The sequence below is a fragment of the Micromesistius poutassou genome (assembly GCF_964030765.1).
Source record: "Micromesistius poutassou genome assembly, chromosome: 2".
In the NCBI taxonomy this organism is placed as follows: Eukaryota; Metazoa; Chordata; class Actinopteri; order Gadiformes; family Gadidae; genus Micromesistius; species Micromesistius poutassou.
Genome location: NC_140272.1, coordinates 22,912,359 through 22,932,934, shown reverse-complemented (window position 1 = coordinate 22,932,934; position 20,576 = coordinate 22,912,359). Strand labels below are relative to the sequence as shown.

At 45.6% G+C, this 20,576-nt stretch overlaps 1 protein-coding gene and 7 non-coding genes across 8 annotated transcripts; all 8 read right to left on the bottom strand.

Moving 5' to 3' along the window:
• Positions 1-469: 469 nt before the first annotated feature.
• AC3HAE_009515 (transfer RNA serine (anticodon CGA)) lies at positions 470-551 on the bottom strand. Its single transcript has one exon. It is a non-coding gene; the product is annotated as a tRNA-Ser (tRNA).
• Positions 552-887: 336 nt separating this feature from the next.
• Positions 888-969, bottom strand: AC3HAE_009514 (transfer RNA serine (anticodon UGA)). Its single transcript has one exon. It is a non-coding gene; the product is annotated as a tRNA-Ser (tRNA).
• A 528-nt stretch (positions 970-1,497) lies between these two features.
• AC3HAE_009513 (transfer RNA serine (anticodon CGA)) lies at positions 1,498-1,579 on the bottom strand. The gene has a single exon. It is a non-coding gene; the product is annotated as a tRNA-Ser (tRNA).
• A 338-nt stretch (positions 1,580-1,917) lies between these two features.
• AC3HAE_009512 (transfer RNA serine (anticodon UGA)) lies at positions 1,918-1,991 on the bottom strand. The gene has a single exon. It is a non-coding gene; the product is annotated as a tRNA-Ser (tRNA).
• Positions 1,992-2,975: 984 nt separating this feature from the next.
• On the bottom strand, positions 2,976-7,056 carry LOC311338657 (uncharacterized protein). The gene is made up of 9 exons (XM_084463941.1): positions 6,927-7,056; positions 6,121-6,702; positions 5,732-5,944; positions 5,333-5,547; positions 5,088-5,243; positions 4,757-4,923; positions 4,567-4,668; positions 4,108-4,365; positions 2,976-3,933 (listed from the first exon to the last, which is right to left on the bottom strand). The coding sequence occupies exons 2-9, from the start codon at positions 6,632-6,634 to the stop codon at positions 3,018-3,020; spliced, it is 2,541 nt and encodes an 846-aa protein (XP_084320067.1). The 5' UTR covers positions 6,635-6,702; positions 6,927-7,056; the 3' UTR covers positions 2,976-3,017.
• Positions 7,057-10,334: 3,278 nt separating this feature from the next.
• Positions 10,335-10,416, bottom strand: AC3HAE_009511 (transfer RNA serine (anticodon CGA)). Its single transcript has one exon. It is a non-coding gene; the product is annotated as a tRNA-Ser (tRNA).
• A 336-nt stretch (positions 10,417-10,752) lies between these two features.
• Positions 10,753-10,834, bottom strand: AC3HAE_009509 (transfer RNA serine (anticodon UGA)). Its single transcript has one exon. It is a non-coding gene; the product is annotated as a tRNA-Ser (tRNA).
• Positions 10,835-11,505: 671 nt separating this feature from the next.
• Positions 11,506-11,587, bottom strand: AC3HAE_009508 (transfer RNA serine (anticodon CGA)). The gene has a single exon. It is a non-coding gene; the product is annotated as a tRNA-Ser (tRNA).
• Positions 11,588-20,576: the final 8,989 nt, after the last annotated feature.

The following is a 20,576-nucleotide window of genomic DNA, read 5'->3' as shown; positions in this document are numbered from 1 at the left end:
AGATGCCGTTGGCAGAATTTGAACCGGCCCTCATAGAAACCACTGCATTTTGGATCTAAAGTCATTAGCTCTCTCTCGTCATGAGACTTTTGTAAAAGTAAACAGAGGGAATGTCTCTTGGTCAAGATGGATTACCCTTTGGCCTTTGACAATTACTAGGGCTTGTTGATTGGGTGATCTAGTCAAAAATCTCAGCAGACAAGTATATGTGAAGGATTTGAGCCTTCGCTGTTCCCAGTGAGTTTCGAGTCTAATGCCTTAACCACTGGTCCATAACAGTTTCATGTTTTTGGTGAAAAATGGGATTATAGTGGTAAAAGGTTCCCAAATGACATGCAGCAATCAAAAGAAGGTCCTAAACACCCAGTAAAACAAGTGTTTTAACATCTTCATAAAGAATGGTCAAAATCCAACGAAATCAGCCCTTACCCTGATCCAATAAGCCTGGACGGGTTCCTTTGGTATGCGCCGCTGTGAGCAGGATTCGAACCTGCGCGGGGAAACCCCATTGGATTTCGAGTCCAACGCCTTAACCTCTCGGCCATCACAGCTCCTTCTGAAATAAATCAATGGGATTTTCTCGAAAACCATCCCAGATAACAATCATTGAATATATAAGTTCCTAAACACACAGTAAAGCATCAGATCTAACGTCCTCATAGAGGGATGTCAAATTGAAACCACAAATCCATTACTATCCATACTTTCCTTGACCTAATTAAATGAGCACTTTTGGATTGATTTAGAGTTGGCAGCTGTGAGCAAGATTTGAACATTCTCAGCGATACCACCATTGGATTTTGAGCACAACTTCTTACCCACAAAGCTTGGGCAGATCTACCTAAAGTCAAATTTGGAAACTCTCAGCATGTGATTTTATCACACAACGCTGTGAGCAGGATTTGAACCTGCGCGGGTAATACCCATTGGATTTCAAGTCCAACGCCTTAACCACTCGGCCATCACAGCTCAATTCACTGCTGTCCGAATGGCATTTCGTTCAAACAGTGTCCCAAGGGACCTGGGGTAAATAAAAACGGCCCTTGATGCACAGTGAAACATCTGTTTCCAGCACTTCATAGTGGTTGGTCAAATTTAAAAGACAAGCAATTATGATACATATTTTCCATAACAGATTTGCATGACTGCTACTGGATTAGTTTCGAATAAGATGCCGTTGGCAGAATTTGAACCGGCCCTGATAGAAACCACTGCATTTTGGATCCAAAGTCATTAGCTCTCTCTCGTCATGAGACTTTTGTAAAAGTAAACAGAGGGAATGTCTCTTGGTCAAGATGGATTACCCTTTGGCCTTTGACAATTACTAGGGCTTGTTGATTGGGTGATCTAGTCAAAAATCTCAGCAGACAAGTAGAGGCTTTAGAGAATGGTCAAAGTCCAACGAAATCAGCCCTTACCCTGATCCAATAAGACTGGACGACGAAATCAGCCCTTACCCTGATCCAATAAGATTGGACGGGTTCCTTTGGTATGCGCCGCTGTGAGCAGGATTCGAACCTGCGCGGGGAAACCCCATTGGATTTCGAGTCCAACGCCTTAACCTCTCGGCCATCACAGCTCCTTCTGATGAAAAACAATGGGATTTTCTCAAAAACCATCCCAGATAACACGCATTGAATATAGAAGTTCCTAAACACACAGTAAAACATCAGTTCTAACGTCCTCATAGAGGGATGTCAAAATGAAATGACACATCCATTACTATCCATACTTTCCTTGACCTAATTAAATGAGCACTTTTGGATTGATTTAGAGTTGGCAGCTGTGAGCAAGATTTGAACATTCTCAGCGACACCACCATTGGATTTTGAGCACAACTTCTTACCCACAAAGCTTAGGCAGATCTACCTAAAGTCAAAATTGGAAACTCTCAGCATGTGAATTCAACACACAACGCTGTGAGCAGGATTTGAACCTGCGCGGGTAATACCCATTGGATTTCAAGTCCAACGCCTTAACCACTCGGCCAAAAATGGGGCAAAAGGGACTGCCCGGCGGGGGGAAAAAGAAAAAAAGAGAAAGGAAAGAGGGGGGAAAGAGGGAGAAAGAAAAGGAGGAAAAAAGGAGGAGAACGTACACTATATCATTTTTTTATCTATTCTCTTACCTTCTCAACATTGTTTACACACAGTTATGCACTTATTGCAAGGTTTATCATCACTTACATTTTCATGTATCTTGCGGGATTCGAACCGATGCTGTGGCAATATCGGAAGTATACATGCAATGCATTTTGGGTAACGTAGTCATTTTTTAACACAGGAACTCTTTTTCCATTCAAATCACCAAAGTAATAAGACTGTGATCATGCAATTATGCACATGAATGCATTTAATATGATGAAATGAATATAATACAATATTCAAATAATTAACTCAAAATGTCATATGCTACATTTAAAGTTACAACAGCATTAACAGTCTATAACTGTAAATGTAAATAACTCCCCCATCATGTTTCCCCTAACCTCAATTATTTGAGAGACTACATCTGTGCAGCACAAGTGAATAAAACAAATTCCAAATTGAGCAGCAGAGTGTTGGGTTTTGTGAATAAATGTAAATGATTCTGGCTTTGGTTTTCACAATCACATTAAATGGATGACACTCACTGTCCTGTTATTCAAGAGGAAATTAAATAAAAACACGAAGGCTCAAATAAAATGATTAAACTTTATTGTAACAGGCAGACAACACAGAATATCCAGAACACAGAATATATATCTATATATATATATATATATTATACAGGAGACACTGACCATGGAAGGTCTTGTAACACACACACACACACACACACACGCACACTGGTTCATACACATAGTTATGTACATGCCCGTCCCTCCCCTTTCACTGAAACAGAAGTCACTGGCCCCACACACACACACACACACTCACTCACTCACTCACTCACTCACTCACTCACTCACTCACTCACTCACTCACTCACTCACTCACTCACTCACTCACTCACTCACACCCCACACACACACCAGGTCAACACCCAACTAGTGGACCAAAAACCAACTTACTGGCCTGGTGGGTCCGAGGCTTCGGGCGGGATCTGATCAGCTCTGGTTCTGCAGAGAGAAAGCTGTGGAAACATGAGGAGATCTCAGTGGATTTTTCCATGACAACAGATAGGGAGACAGACACGAACAACACAGAGACAGACAGACAAACAACAGAGAGCGAGACAATGGTGACTATAGCTACCCTCCAGTCATCCAGGGTCTGTCCTGACTCTGGACAGTACCACCGCCCCTTCTGCTGGGTGTGTCCAGTCCGCTTGCTTTTGTCCTGGCCACACCCCTTGCAGGTGTAGTGATATTTCTCCTTTGTCAGCCTCTTACGTGGCGGTTCCCCCCTTGCCATTAGGTCCTCATCCTCCTGGGCTGCTTTGTTCAGCCTCCAGGCACGTTGCCTTGGCTTGGCACCTGGAAGGCACTCTGGAGGAGCTTGCAATTGAGGAGCAGGCGTAGATGGAAAGTGGGGAAATGGGGGAGGATATGGAATAGGAGGGGCATGGGTGAATGGCATGTGTGGATAGGGGGGAGCATACGGAAAAGGAGGAGCATGGGTAAATGGAAAGTGGGGAAATGGGGGAGCATATGAAAAAGGAGGAGCTTGCTGGAACGGAGCTGGCCCAAATTGTGGAGGGAACTGAGGAGGTGGAGGTGGCGGAGGGATGACAACATGCTTGTTTGCCGCTAGAGTGCGCTGGCGGGGGAAAGCTTCCCCCTCGCGGTTTTCTGGCTCCTCAAACGTCATCTCTTCATGTGCATGTTGCACAGGGGCAGCCGGGAGAGTGTTGATTGGAGGGAGAGGCTCCTTGGCCAGGTACAGCTGTTGAGGGAGAACAGTGCCTTGCAGCAGCATGTTCCTGTCCTTCCTCTTGTCCCTCCTAAGCAGCCTACAAGACAAACATTCATTATTTTACATGTGTAAGCCTATCCTCCCTCCCTAAGGTTATTACATACAGTGTATTACATATTTCTAACAAGCATGCAGGTGGAGGTTTTTCTTGAGGTTAAATATTTATATACTGTCTTGGCTGTATGGGGAAGGTAAATGAAATAACACATACCATGCAGAGACCGTGGTGGTGTTCACCGGCAACAGAGCCAGCGTCGTCTGGACCACGATAACCCTGCTGTCCTCCAGCAGCTGTCTAATGTGGCTGTAGACAGTCACAATCGACTGAGGGATGGGCAGGGTTTTCCCCTTCTTGTCCTTGGGCCTGTTGCGTGACTGCTCAAACTCCTTGGCCAGTCTGAGGCAGACACACTCACTGACCCTGTGGTCTTCGGGGTCCTGGGCTGCTTGGCCGTGAGTCATGTATAGTCTGTGGGAGAGAAGTATGATATGATCTGGACTGTGAACAAGGATGTAAAGTCATGAAGAACCAAGTAACAATGTCAATAGGGATTGCAAAGGATTGCAATAAAGTAATTTACACTTAATAAATACTTTTCAGTGACATGTTGCTGTCTCTTAATCAATGATTTGTATTGAACCAAAATGATAGCAAATTGTGGTCAAGCACCTCTCTGCCGCCTGCTGTCCAGGAGCAGAGCCACTCGGCTTCCTCGATGCTCTCCACGGTCCTCCTGATGCCCGTGCTTTCTTCCTAGCCTTCTGGGTGTAGCTGAACGGTGAAAGAGACATACATATTCTTCATTCATTCCATGGATGTATGTTTAATTCTGGTGTACAAAATAATTACTATTTTGTACCTTGAAGGCTTCTGGTCCATGGCATGGAGAGCTGTGTACAGGTGGACTATGTCTGCCTCCTCCTTGGCTGACAAGGCGGTGATTGTGCGATTCAAGCCAACTAGGTAGGCTGACAGGGCATCAACCGCATCCCATCCCACAACGCCCCTTGAGTCACATTGGCTGGTCTGTGCAAGTGAGAAAAAGAAAAACCAAGCAAATAAATGTACATTCTTGTTTCTAATGTGAGCAATGCTGATTTTACATTCATTTATCTTATTAAAATGTAACCACATTTACTTGAGTCAAATATGGTGTTTTTGAGTAAGGTGTTATAGAAAGTGTTATTGACCTGTGTGACGAGGGGTCCGGGTTCAGCGTCATCCTCCACAGCACTTGGAGGATCACCAGCCGACTGGCAGCCAATGTCAGGCATGCTGATGGTGTCATCTGGCTCATCCTCCTCCTCAATCACCTGCGAGGGGACTTCAGGGACATGCACCTGCACCTGCAAGGGGATTTCAGAGACCTGTGACCACATTTACTTGAGTCAAATATAGTGTTTTTGAGTAAGGTGTTATAGAAAGTGTTATTGACCTGTGTGACGAGGGGTCCGGATTCAGCGTCACCCTCCACAGCACTTGGAGGATCACCAGGCGACTGGCAGACAATGTCCGGCATGCAGATGGTGTCATCTGGCTCATCCTCCTCCTCAATCACCTGCGAGGGGACTTCAGGGACCCGCGATGGAGCCAGCAGCAGGTCACCTCTGTTGGTCTGGGCCAATAAATATTCCACTGCTATGCGCTCGCCTGTAACCAGTATAAACACAAAGATGAAGAAAGGACATACATACACACATCCATCTCCTACATGAATAGCACAATCTTCGCACAACAGAAATGCATGTCCTCTGAATAGGGGGGTGCCTAAGAAAAAGAGGAGGAGGGGATGTAATACTCTGGTCAATCAGTGTTGCTCTGAGATCTCTCTTACTAGTAGGTTTCCCGGGTGGAGTGAACTCTGACACCAGAGCACAACCATGGACGCGCCGGCTGAGGTTGTTCAGATGGGACATCAAGCGAACATCAAAGCTTCTTAGGGTTGAGGCCCCCTCCACGTCTACTGCCTCCTTGGCCCGGCCCATGTTCCACCTCGATACCCCCTCCAGCATATACATTTGCATATGCACAGCATTGCACCGCCAGCCTAAGAAACAAAATACTCTGTTCAGTCAACCATTATTGTAAAGTGAAGACATATGAATACCCGACAGTGGTAATTGTGTTATTTTGAATAATTGAACAACACATACTCAGTCATAACAGAAAATAACATTTTAAAAAGACATACAATACAGTAAGTATGCCTTGATGTGAATGTACCTGGAATGAATGCACACTGGTGTCGGTGGAAACTCTCCAGGGAGGAGGACCCCCTACCACACCTGAGGACATCCAACTCCTTGCCACCCTTCCGGAGTGTCCCCACCTTCATGTACAGCAATACACCTGCAGGGTCTTGGAGGCACTCCAGGTGCTTCTGCTGCTTCTCCCAGACGTGGCGCATGCTGTCATGGTTCACCAGACGCAGTCCTGTGGTGTCCGTCAGGTCCCACATGGATTCCAGGAGCCCGGAAATCATGCGCCGCATCTCCTCCACTCCACGCGTTCTCCTCCTGCAGTGCCTCTTCAGTTCCCCTGGGCTGATGGATGCAAGGAGCTGTTCCTCAGTTGGGGGGTGTCCACTGTGGCTGTTCCTCCACTCCCCTCTCTTGGCCTCCTTCAGGCGTTGCACATCCGTCTGGTCCCATTCGAAAATGCAGGAGGAAATCTTGGCACAAAAGGTGCCATAGAGAGGGTGGTGCTCCGTAGTGAGGCCGCAGTTAAAGCGCCTCATGAAGTGCCAGCTGTCCAGCCGCACTGTAGACTTCCACGGGTGAAACAGCTTTGCCACAGAAGACACACCTGTGAAAAACAACCATTCATAATAACATAGACCACAACATCTGTGTGTGGTTACACCATAAGTAAACTCCCAATTGCCTGTGCCACTTCTCCCCCAAGTGACATTTGTATTAAATAAATACATTTAATACAAATGGTTCTAACCGTGTGTGTGTGTGTGTGTGTGTTTGTGTGTGTGTGTGTGTGAGCGAGCGAGAGAGAGAGAGAGAGCAATTTTCACCCACCTGACTGGCTGCAACAGTCCCGGTCGACATAGATGACCTCAGGTTCAGCTTGGCCAGCGTTCTGGTAACGAGTGACTATCCCTTGGCACAGATCCTCCAATCCTGCACCTTCACCCGTTGTCAAAACTGAATTCAACACCTGGCCAAACTCATTTCCAATGTTGGTCATCCAAGCAGCACTGTCCCCGATCACGCCAGCCAGCTTCTTGGTGATCTGTAAAACACAACACAAGCACTAAGAAGTAAACCAATTTCCTGTAATTATACATGTTATATTTTACGTACTTTTTTACTGTTGAAACCCTTACCTTCTTTGTTGAATCCATCTTCAGAATTCTGCCATAGGTGGATGTGATCACCCCCTTCATCTCATCCACATGGCTGAGGATGTCATTGGAGTGGACCGTCTCGAACCATTGGGCGAGTGGAAGGGGCCTGAAGGGTGGTGGAGGAGGATAGGCAGCTGCAGAGGGGACGAAGGTAGCCATCTTCATGTGGTGCTCACAATCCGACAGGTAGCGGATGGTCTGCCGCGCCCACTCCTCGCTGTGAGCTTCCTCTATTGCAGACTGCATGTAGGAGGAGCTGTTCCCGCTGGTCCTTGGCTTCAGGAATGTCATACATCTCCTGTCTAGAGCCAGCTGTGTCGTAAGGACAGCGGGGAACAGGCTCCTGTGTGCCACATCCACCTGTGAAAGAATTTCTTGGCTCCACGGGCAGACCGGCTGTGCGCATTTGCTGCAACGTGGATAGTCCCCTCCCACTAGGTAATAGCGGCTATCCACGTCGATCACCTCCCTGACCTTTCTGTATATCCCGGAGCTGTTCATCCTCAACGAGCACCGTGGGCATTTCAAGGAAATCCCCCACGTTCTCATTGGTGCCCAGATGAACAGCCTCTGCCGGGAGTACCACCCAGGCTCAGGAGGAGATGGTTTGGGCATCAGTGGGGGGTAAAACCAGCAGGCGTGGAGTTTTTGCCTCAGCTGGCCTGTGGGCTCATAGAGGCATTTGGCAACCCACACCTGATCAGCTTCATGAATTACCTTCCGAAACTGCTCTGGAAGAAACCCTTTCCAATTGATTGGAGTAGTAGCAGTGTGGTGTTGTAGTGAAGTGGAGAGAAAAGGATGGACCGGAGATGGCGTTGATGGAAGATCAGATGAAAATGAAGTGGAATGAAAAGGATGGACCGGAGATGGCGTTGACACTTTTGTGGTGGAAGTGCTTTTGTTGGATTGTTGCGGTGATGGCGTAATCATTGTGGCATAGTGAACCTGTTGAATATGATTCAAAAGACCAACAGTACCCTGCACCTTGGCCCCACAGGTGTCACAGGTCTCCTCTGCGTGGTGGTTAGACAGGTGTTCTGAAAAATGTTCTGCCTCCACAAGCTGGTTGCACCCATAGCACTGCACTTCCTGTCGTGCCACTGATGCCCCTGCCTCTGTGTCTCCTCTCCCTGCCTGTGTGTGGGATTGGGATCCTCCTGCCTCCGTGTCTCCTCTCCTGGTCTCCGTGTCTCCACTCCCTGCCTCTGCGTGGGATCGGACTCCCCCTGCATCCTTTTCGCCTCTGCTTGTCTCCGAGCTGACTGCTCGCCCTGCCTCCGTCTCAACTACCCCTGCCTCACTGGACCCAGCTCCTGATGACAGATCTGCTGGCTGGGGGGGGGGAGAAAAAAAGACAGCAAAGGCATCAACATCAGGCATTACTGCAAAATCACTGAAGCCCACCAGAGGAAAAAGCAAACCTGTAAACAATCAATTAGTAAATAACTCACTTACCTTGTGGAATACACAGGGGAAAATAATTTCACATACCTTGTGGAACCCACAGGAGCACTGAAGGCTTCTCCCGAACAGATCCTTTGTAGCACTATGGCTCTGCAGGGGGCAAGCATCTATTTTCTCCAAGGCCTTTTTCCATTTCTTGGCCCCTGGCCGTTTGCCAGTCGAGAAATGGAATTGGCCCTGGGCATATTTTATGCAGATGTCCCTCCAGTAACTGTCTGGCTTTCCTGTCTTAGTCATCTGCAAATTTTAAATATAAAACAGGTTAATGTTGAGCTAGGCTATGTGTGTGTACAGACAGACAGAGTGGAGGAAATTATTATAATACATGTGTGTGTGTGTGTGTGTGTGTGTATTTATGTAGTAATAATGTTATTATTGTTAATAATTAAACTTGGCACAAGCATGTCATACATCTGGACACATCTGACATATACATGCCCCAACACATAACCAGGCTCCACTACCGGAGGGGACGAACAAAGCGCTAGTATACACAGCAGTCAGAAGCTCCGTTAGCAAAGTGGCCACACAGGCTACAAAGTTGAATGTCATCATGCTGGCGGGACGAGAAATTAAATCGTTTACTGTTTTGTTTTTTATGGTGTTTCTTTTATGAGTATTAATTAATTAATTAAAGTTTCCAAACCTTTTTCCCGAGTCAGGTTGATGCGGTGAAGAGAATGGCTGCAACTCTAAAGCGATAACCGCGCCCCCTCGGTCACGTGACCTACCTGTTCGGAAAAGTGTTAGGACCTCGTTCGGACCTCCAATGAAACTCAATGGAAATGTGTTCGGACCTGATTAGGAGCTGGTTCGGACCTCGTTCGGAACTGTTCGGACCTTTTGTTATGTGTTAGGACCTCGGAGGCAGTCCAGAAACTGGAACTTACGGCCATCACAGCTCAATTCACTGCTGTCCGAATGGCATTTCGTTCAAACAGAGTCCCAAGGGACCTGGGGTAAATAAAAACGGCCCTTGATGCACAGTGAAACATCTGTTTCCAGCACTTCATAGTGGTTGGTCAAATTTAAAAGACGCAAGCAATTATGATACATATTTTCCATAACAGATTTGCATGACTGTCACTGGATTAGTTTTGAATAAGATGCCGTTGGCAGAATTTGAACCGGCCCTCATAGAAACCACTGCATTTTGGATCTAAAGTCATTAGCTCTCTCTCGTCATGAGACTTTTGTAAAAGTAAACAGAGGGAATGTCTCTTGGTCAAGATGGATTACCCTTTGGCCTTTGACAATTACTAGGGCTTGTTGATTGGGTGATCTAGTCAAAAATCTCAGCAGACAAGTATATGTGAAGGATTTGAGCCTTCGCTGTTCCCAGTGAGTTTCGAGTCTAATGCCTTAACCACTGGTCCATAACAGTTTCATGTTTTTGGTGAAAAATGGGATTATAGTGGTAAAAGGTTCCCAAATGACATGCAGCAATCAAAAGAAGGTCCTAAACACCCAGTAAAACAAGTGTTTTAACATCTTCATAAAGAATGGTCAAAATCCAACGAAATCAGCCCTTACCCTGATCCAATAAGACTGGACGACGAAATCAGCCCTTACCCTGATCCAGTAAGACTGGACGAGTTCCTTTGGTATGCGCCGCTGTGAGCAGGATTCGAACCTGCGCGGGGAAACCCCATTGGATTTCGAGTCCAACGCCTTAACCTCTCGGCCATCACAGCTCCTTCTGATGAAAAACAATGGGATTTTCTCAAAAACCATCCCAGATAACAAGCATTGAATATAGAAGTTCCTAAACACACAGTAAAACATCAGTTCTAACGTCCTCATAGAGGGATGTCAAATTGAAATCACACATCCATTACTATCCATACTTTCCTTGACCTAATTAAATGAGCACTTTTGGATTGATTTAGAGTTGGCAGCTGTGAGCAAGATTTGAACATTCTCAGCGACACCACCATTGGATTTTGAGCACAACTTCTTACCCACAAAGCTTAGGCAGATCTAACTAAAGTCAAAATTGGAAACTCTCAGCATGTGAATTCAACACACAACGCTGTGAGCAGGATTTGAACCTGAGCGGGTAATACCCATTGGATTTCAAGTCCAACGCCTTAACCACTCGGCCATCACAGCTCAATTCACTGCTGTCCGAATGGCATTTCGTTCAAACAGAGTCCCAAGGGACCTGGGGTAAATAAAAACGGCCCTTGATGCACAGTGAAACATCTGTTTCCAGCACTTCATAGTGGTTGGTCAAATTTAAAAGACGCAAGCAATTATGATACATATTTTCCATAACAGATTTGCATGACTGTCACTGGATTAGTTTTGAATAAGATGCCGTTGGCAGAATTTGAACCGGCCCTCATAGAAACCACTGCATTTTGGATCTAAAGTCATTACCTCTTTCTCGTCATGAGACTTTTGTAAAAGTAAACAGAGGGAATGTCTCTTGGTCAAGATGGATTACCCTTCGGCCTTTGACAATTACTAGGGCTTGTTGATTGGGTGATCTAGTCAAAAATCTCAGCAGACAAGTATATGTGAAGGATTTGAGCCTTCGCTGTTCCCAGTGAGTTTCGAGTCTAATGCCTTAACCACTGGTCCATAACAGTTTCATGTTTTTGGTGAAAAATGGGATTATAGTGGTAAAAGGTTCCCAAATGACATGCAGCAATCAAAAGAAGGTCCTAAACACCCAGTAAAACAAGTGTTTTAACATCTTCATAGAGAATGGTCAAAATCCAACGAAATCAGCCCTTACCCTGATCCAATAAGACCGGACGGGTTCCATAGGTATGCGCCGCTGTGAGCAGGATTCGAACCTGCGCGGGGAAACCCCATTGGATTTCGAGTCCAACGCCTTAACCTCTCGGCCATCACAGCTCCTTCTGAAATAAATCAATGGGATTTTCTCAAAAACCATCCCAGATAACAAGCATTGAATATATAAGTTCCTAAACACACAGTAAAGCATAAGTTCTAACGTCCTCATAGAGGGATGTCAAATTGAAACCACAAATCCATTACTATCCATACTTTCCTTGACCTAATTAAATGAGCACTTTTGGATTGATTTAGAGTTGGCAGCTGTGAGCAAGATTTGAACATTCTCAGCGATACCACCTGTGACAGTTTGACCACTGTCCCTGTCTGTTAAACTGCCTATCAATAGCGTGCATTGATGGATAGTGTATGAACAGCAAACCTTCAAGCATACTGTATATTCAAGCTCAAACACTCAAACACTGACAAACAATCTCTCCCTCTCACCATGGCTCTGTACTGCAGACTAAAAGAGTCAGGGTGGGGCTGAGGGCTTTAAATATGGTGTCAGGAAAAACCTGCTGCCACTGATTGGCCCAATTTGGGCCAAACCATTTTCCCTTGTGTCAAAGGAGGACACTGGACATTGACATTGGACATTAATGAGCGACAAGCCTAAATGCACTAGTGAAAATCACTGATCTACAAGATGAAATGAACTTTAACATGCATGCTGTATTTTTGATGAGTTTATTCATGGTTGATTTGCAAAATGCCACAGTATTATAATCCCCCTGTTGATTGGGCCTGTCTAGTGGGAGGGGCCATGGGGTATAAAAGGGGTGAGCTGCTGTCATTCTGACAGTCGATTGGGCGCTTGCCGTTCTGGGATAAACATCACGGGGGGGACGCCGTCTCGTGTTTTTTCGGCTCGGCTCAGCTCGGGGCTGTGAATGGGCAGGAGATGTCAGAGGGAAGTGACGGAGCAGGAAGTGGTGCGGGAGGAATGGAGTTTGATTCTGGACGCGGGGAAGGAGGGGAATGGAGTAGACCGGGTCAAAAGCGAAAGAAATTGAAAAAGCAGAAAGTTCATACAAACTCTGAGTCTGAATCAGGCGGTAAGCAGAGTGAGGCTGCAGGGAGGATCCAGGTTGAGGAAGAGTACAAAGTCGTGATAAAGCTTCTTCAGGATGGGGCATCCTTCGGTGAGTGGAATCCGATGTTTCTGACCAATGCAATAAACAGACTGATAGGTGAAGTCAAAAATGCTAGGATCCTGAGGAATGGGTCTCTGCTGGTTGAGTGTAGAGATGGTGCTCAGCAAGGGAAAGCGATTAGGCTCAACAAGTTTGAGGGGAAACGCGTGTCGGCATCTATGCTGGAAAATAGACAAAATGTCAGAGGTGTTATATCAGGCGTGCCGTTGGCGATTTCAAGTGATCAAATCAAAGGGAATGTGACAGGGGCGACCGTGGCAGAAGCAAGGCGTTTAAAGACAATGATAAACGGAGAGAAATGCGACAGTCTGTCGGTAATGATCAGGTTCGAGGGGGAGCAGCTACCAACGAAAGTATACATAGGATACATGAGTTATAGTGTACGGCCTTATGTTCCTCCTCCGCTTAGATGCTTTAAGTGCCAGAAGTATGGTCATATAGCAGCGGTGTGTAAGGGAAAACAAAGATGCGCACGGTGTACAGGGGAACACGAGTACGGGAAATGTGAGAAGGGCGCTCAGCCTAAGTGCTGTAATTGTGGGGGGGAACACAGCTCAGCGTATCGCGGATGCGAAGCAAGTAAGAGGGCAGTGGAGGTGCAGAAAGTGAGAGTGGAGCAAGGGGTCACATATGCTGAAGCAGCAAGAAGGGTGCAGGTCCAAGCAGTGAAACCGAGACAAATTGAGAACAGTACGAGGCCATGTGAGGGGTGCAGTAGACTGAAGACGGACACCTTGATTGTCAATAAAACTGATTTTGTGCTATTCATGGTGGACGTAATTAACTGTTCAGCACAAGCTGAGAGGAAGACGGAAAAGATTAAAATCATAGTTAAAGCTGCAGAGAGGTTCCTGGGAGTAAGAGGATTGGGGCTGGAGAATATAGAGGACAGGCTGGGGACCGGGAGTAGTCACTCTCAGACACGGAGTGAAGGGTCCCCATGGTCTTAAAAATCCTTCAATGGAATGCCAGAAGCCTCATCTCGAATGGGCAAGAGTTTAAACATTTCATTTCAACACAACGTGATAAGCCTCATTTGATATGTATCCAGGAAACATGGTTGAGATCTGAATGGGATTTTGTGCTACACGGGTATGTGGCTGTTAGAAGGGATCGAGCAGAGGGCAGAGGTGGGGGTGTTGGGATATTTGTACTTATGGGTGTGAAGTACTGTGTTGTGAATGTAGGGAAGGAGCAAGAGTCAATCAGAGTTAAGGTATGGACAGAGGAGGGTGAAATAACAGTTATTAATTATTATAATCCATGCCAGAGGCTAAGTCTGGATATATTGAGTCAGATTGGTGGGGAGGTGCAGGGCAAACTGATATGGTGTGGGGATTTTAACGCTCATAGTACTTTATGGGGAAGTGAGAATACTGATGTTAATGGTACCTGTATAGAGGAGTTTGTAGACAAAGAAGGGCTTGTGTGTGTCAATGATGGGAGGGGTACAAGGTATGACAATGTAAGGAATACAGAAAGTGCCATTGACTTAACCCTAGTGTCATCAGAGTTAGCAGGTATTGTAGAATGGGAGGTGCTCAACACGGTAACAGTGGGCAGTGACCATTACCCGATACTGACTAAGGTAGGAGTGGAGCTGGGGCAGGAAGAAGCAGGTGGAGCCCGTCGATGGAAATTTGGTAGCGCTAACTGGGATAAATTTCAGGCGGTGAGCAAGGTTAGGTGTGGGGATATTTCTGGAGGGTGTATGGAGGATGTAGACAAGTTTAATGCAGAGCTTGTCACAGCAATCATACAGTCAGCTGAAGAGTCAATTCCGAAAAGTGGCGGGAGTAAGAGGAAAAAGGCTGTTCCGTGGTGGGATGAAAGCTGTGGGAAGGCAGTAAAGGAGAGAAATAGAGCGTTTAGGCGTCTGAAGGCACTCCACTCAATGGAGGCATTAATGCAGTATAAAAAGGCTCAAGCAGTAGTCAGGAAAACTATAAGAACAGCAAAGCGGGCATATTGGAGAAAGTATTGTAATACCATAGGTAGAGAGACCAAGTTACCAGATATTTGGGGAATGATAAGAAGAATGAGTGGCATTCGGGGATATCGGGAAATCCCAGTGCTTCAAGGAAATAACATAGTAGCTGTAAGTAGCATGGAAAAGGCAGAGATGCTGGCCCAAACTCTGGTCAAAGTGCACAGCTCAGAGAACCTGTCAGACCTAGCAAAGCAGCAGAGAGAGTCAACACTAGCAAATAATCCTGACATCAGGGCAAGGAAGGTAGCGACAGCTGATAGCTCGGAGAGTCGGTTTAGCCTGTTTGAGCTAAAGAAAGCCATCTCTAGTGCCAGGCAAACTGCTCCAGGGAAGGACAATGTATGCTATAGCATGCTGATGCATTTGGATGATGCTTCACTGATGGTGGTACTGAAGCTGTTCAACCTGATATGGGTAAAGGGCAAAATTCCGAAGGCATGGAAAGAGTCTGTTATAGTACCCATATTAAAACCAGGGAAAGATCCCTCAGAAGCATCTAGTTATAGGCCCATAGCATTAACGTCCCATTTAGGGAAGACAATGGAGAGAATGGTTACAGAGAGATTGAACTATATAATGGAAAGTAGACAGCTGTTCTCTCCGTGTCAGAGTGGTTTCCGCAAAGGGAGGAATACTATGGATGCTATTTTGTATTTGGAATCAGAAATTAGAAAGGCTCAGACAAATAAAGAAATGGTTATAGCAGTCATGTTTGACATTGAAAAAGCATACAATATGCTATGGAGAGAAGGGTTGCTGATAAAACTGGAGGCAATGGGTATAGAGGGCAGGATGTTTAATTGGATCTTGGACTTTTTTTATGGAAGAGTAATTGAGGTTAAGGTAAAAGACTGTCACTCTAGAATGTACCCAGTGGAGAATGGAACCCCACAGGGCAGTGTGTGTAGTCCTATATTGTTTAATATCATGATTAATGATGTATTTGCACAGGTTGACCGGAGTGTAGGGAAGTCCCTGTATGCAGATGACGGGGCTCTCTGGGTCAGAGGTCGCAATTTGGCATATTTGCAAGGTAAAATGCAAAAAGCAATCCAGACGGTGGAGCAGTGGGCGAATAAGTGGGGCTTTAAAGTGTCAGTCCCCAAGACTCAGGTAATATGTTTCGCTAAGAGGCATAAGTTGCTATCATTAAAATTGTATGATCAGACACTTGAACAAGTGAGTATAGTTCGATTTCTTGGTGTCTGGTTTGATGAAAAACTGACGTGGGGACAGCATATAGGGAAAGTTAAAACAAAGTGTAAAAAGATAAATAATCTGCTAAGGTGTCTCTCAGGGCAGGATTGGGGGGCATCCAGGGCATCGTTGCGCAATATCTACTGGGCGCTTATGAGGGCTGCGCTGGATTATGGGTGTACAGCGTACATGTCTGCCGCAGAATGTCATTTAAAGAAGCTAGAGGTGGAACAAACCCTGGCTTTGAGGGTGTGCAGCGGAGCATTAAGGACTTCTCCGGTAGCTGCAGTACAGGTGGAGATGGGGGAAATGCCGTTGCGCCTCAGGAGGGTGAAAATGATGCTGGCATACTGGGTCGGTCTACAAGGGCATGATGGAAGCCATCCAACAAAGACTGTCTTGTGTGAATGTGCAGAGCACGCAAAGTCAGATTTTATGAGCTTTGGGTGGGTGGCTAATAGCAGGGCAAATAGTATAGGCCTGCAAAACATCAGGTACTGCTCCACAGGTGCAGGTTCATCTTTCCCTCCCTGGCTGGTGGTGGCAGCAGAAGTGGACCTGGGGCTTCTGGGAGAAATTAAAAAGAGCCCGAAACAAGTGTCATACATAGTACAGAGATATTTGGACAGTAAATTTTCGAACAGAACAATGGTGTTCACTGATGGATCCAAAGATCCTAAGACCGGGCGTACAGGAGTGGCGTTTCATATTCCAGAGAAGAGGGTGGGGATCAAAAAGAGAGCTACAGATGAGCTGGCAGTGTACACCACAGAGCTAATAGCTGTTTTGATGAGTCTGCAGTGGGTCAAAGAAAACGGGCATCAGAGTACTGTGGTCGCATCTGACAGCGTAGCAGCTCTGACCAGCATTAAATCAGGAAGATCATGTAGACAGGACATTCTAAGTAACATTTATAGTATTATGTATGAGCTGGATGAAGAGGAAATACAGGTCAGCTTTGTGTGGGTCCCAGCACATGTGGGAGTGGAAGGGAACGAGGATGCTGATATATTGGCAAAGCAGGCGCTCAAGTCCCATGTGGTGGAATTAGATGTGCCATTGAGTAAAGCTGAAGCAAAAAGTATAATTAAAAAACATATGTGCACAACATGGCAGGAGGTGTGGGATTTTGTGGATACAGGCAGGCACCTGCATAACATCCAAAAACAGGTTGGTGGTGGGAGGAGAGCCAGTAGAAGTAGGAGGGAAGAGGCAGTTTTAACCCGATTGAGGATAGGGCACACAGGATTAAACAAAACACTACACATGATAGGGAAGCATCCAACAGGAAATTGTGAGCTTTGTGGGGAGGTAGAGTCCGTGGAACATGTATTAATTTGGTGTCCAGCATATGAAGAAGAGAGGAAGAAAATGGAAGAGTCTGTGAGACAAGAAAAGATACACTTCTCCTTAGAGAGTATCCTCAGTGAGGCATCAAATGTATATGGAAAGGTCTTGTCATTTTTAAAAGAGACAGGTTTGGAACATGTGAGTGTCCTTTCTTTTCTTTATTATTATATTTTGTTTCCTGACACTCTCCTGCTCACACTCCAGCTCAGAGGGTGGCGGTAATGCGTCGGTAAGCTGGTTGCCAACCGCCGTTAAACAAAAAGAAGAAGAAGAAGAAGAAGATTCTGACAGTCTGCTGTATGTAGTTGCCAGAAGAGGTTGTCTGTGGTGTGCAGGTTGCTCAGCTCTCCACAAGATGCTAAATATCTACTGAGATGTTTGGGTTTTGGCCTCTGTTGTATGTTTTGTACTTATCTGACACTGTGGGGGAATAAATGTTGTTAAAAATCGATTTTCAACTGTGTGCCTTGCCATCCTTTGGGTTTAAAAGTCTGGTTTATTAAGGTTACATTACCTTTACCCGAGGCGGGGTGTGACACCACCATTGGATTTTGAGTACAACTTCTTACCCACAAAGCTTAGGCAGATCTACCTGAAGTCAAAATTGTAAACTCTCAGCATGTGAATTTATCACACAACGCTGTGAGCACTCTCTCAACTCTTAGCTAACCCTAACCCTAACCTGGGGTAAATAAAAACGGCCCTTGATGCACAGTGAAACATCTGTTTCCAGCACTTCATATACATATTTTCCATAACAGATTTGCATGACTGCCACTGGATTAGTTTCGAATAAGATGCCGTTGGCAGAATTTGAACCGGCCCTGATAGAAACCACTGCATTTTGGATCTAAAGTCATTACCTCTCTCTCGTCATGAGACTTTTGTAAAAGTAAACAGAGGGAATATCTGTTGACCTAATTAAATGAGCACTTTTGGATTGATTTAGAGTTGGCAGCTGTGAGCAAGATTTGAACATTCTCAGCGATACCACCATTGGATTTTGAGTACAACTTCTTACCCACAAAGCTTAGGCAGATCTACCAAACGGCAAAAAGTACTTTGCGTTTGGAACGCTGCGCCGCGCGACAGGAAACGGGACCCGTTTCAATGTTGCGCTTCTAAACACGCATGGTACGACTGCGTTCGGCATCACTTACTTGATGTTGTTTTGATTGAAGATCGGCAGGTTGTAGTTGGTGCGGCGGTGATTGTGTGCGTGCGTGTGCGCGTGTGCGTGTGTGTTGCGAGCGTATGCAATTTCAAAGTAAACAAACCAACTCAAAGCCGATGCATGCATCCAAAACTATTCGTTCAAAACCAAATAAACAAATCAAAAACAGCGTTGCTTATTCGCTTCAAATACTTTTTCTTTTCAAAACTTGGTAATTAATACGGCGCGGTACCGAGCGGTTGAAAACAATGTTGGCGTCTCCTGTGGCTGCCTTGCGCACCTGCGTTATATTACTTAATATTAGGTTGGAAGTTATGTTTAAACCCCGCCATGCACGCAAGTGTAAACGTGAGCCGCATAGCTGCATGACTGCCTGCTTTCAGTGCGTATTATTATTTTTTATTATTATTACTTGAACGCTACATGCCACTGTTCTTTTTTTGTAATGTTAATAGTGCTTTATTTTTATTCATTACTTGAAGGCTACATGCCAGTGCCACTGTTTTTTGTAATGTTTAAATGTTTTTAATAAATAAAGTACATGGGATGTATTGTTTTGTTTTTGACTGTGGTATCGAATTGGGTATCGAGAATCGTGGAATTTCACTGGTATTGGTATCGACTACTAAATTTCTGGTATTGTGACATCCCTACCGCGTATACATGGCGGTGAGTAAATCGATTCATTGGCCGAAGCGTGTCATGCCCCGGTACGATAGGTGGCGCTGTGCCCATTTCAACTAGTGGTAATAGAGCCACCGGTTGACCTCTTTACGTCACCTCACCAGCAACAACAAACTCATTCGAGAAAGCGATGTTTCAGCAGACAGCTGTCAGTTCACTTCGGGTCTATATAATTTCTCAGACGCTCCATTGTTCCTCTCGGTCGTATGCCGACTCCTCCGGCTGCTCTGCCGGCGGAGCAGTCCGCATACGACCGAGAGGTCGGAACAATGGAGCGTCGGAGAAATGATATGGACCCCAAGTGAACTTGCTGAAACATCGCTTTCTCCTCCATGTCGCGTTTAATCTGTACTTCAGAGAGTCAAAGCCAAAGTTAATTTCCCCCAATTCCTTTTGCCCATGGGCGAGATAAACCCGACTAGGAGTCTTTACTTGTTGTGGAAGTACCACAACAAAGTTCTCGAGAGTCGGAGAACCCGACGCAGTCTGTAAGATTCATAATATCAGAGAATCAGTTCAGCCGCGGCGCAATGAATTAATAAAGATCGTAGTTATTTTACAACCTTGTTGATGAGCAACATTTAGAAAAACATGGACTTTTAATTCAGCCTTGGGTTAAATCGAAGCGTAGTGTGTACTGAATGCACGTTGATGATGATACACTCCTTATAGGGGGTACATTGGCACGACACCGGCTTCCTCCATCTTCTGCGCCAGCTTTTAAAATAAATCACAGACCAAAAGTTAGTTGACAGCTCTCTACTGAAAACATCTTTCTCCCACCGGAGCAGCCCCTCCACCGCCCGTCCGTATACGGCATTCCCCGCCGCATCGCAAGGAATGAATAAAGATCGTAAACACGTCGGGAGAAAAAAACATTTATTTTGACAGATGTGCCCGAAGTTACTACTTTACAACCTCGTTGATGACCCACATTTAGGAAACATGTACTTTTAATTCAGCCTTGGGTGAAATCGAAGCGTAGTGTCCGTGTGTTTCCACCTTTAATGAATGCATGCCATGTGCACTCCCACGGCCGGGACACAATTCTTATAGGGGGTAACTACACTCACCGGCTTCCTCCATCTTCTGCGGCACCTTTTTAAATAAATTTAAATTTCTCGTTATCCCTTATCCGACGGCGGCGACAACAACAACAACAACAACAACAAGACTATCGTCTCCTTCTACTTCCGGCTCACGGCCCCGGGAAAAGGTGTTCGAGCATGCGCAGAAAGCAAATCAACGCATAAGCCAATTCGATTGGCTACATGCACGCTTAGCTCGACTATGAATCGCATTATCTAGGGGTCTTAACTCGACTATGAGTAAGCCAATTCGATTCGAGTATAGCTCGACTAAGTTGTATACATGCATCTTAGTAATCCAATCATAGTTGGACTAAGCCAATAAATCGACTTTCTTGAGTGTCATGTAAACGCTGGGGCGCTCCAACATTTAACCAATCACAGCAGAGAAATGTTGGACCTCCAACAT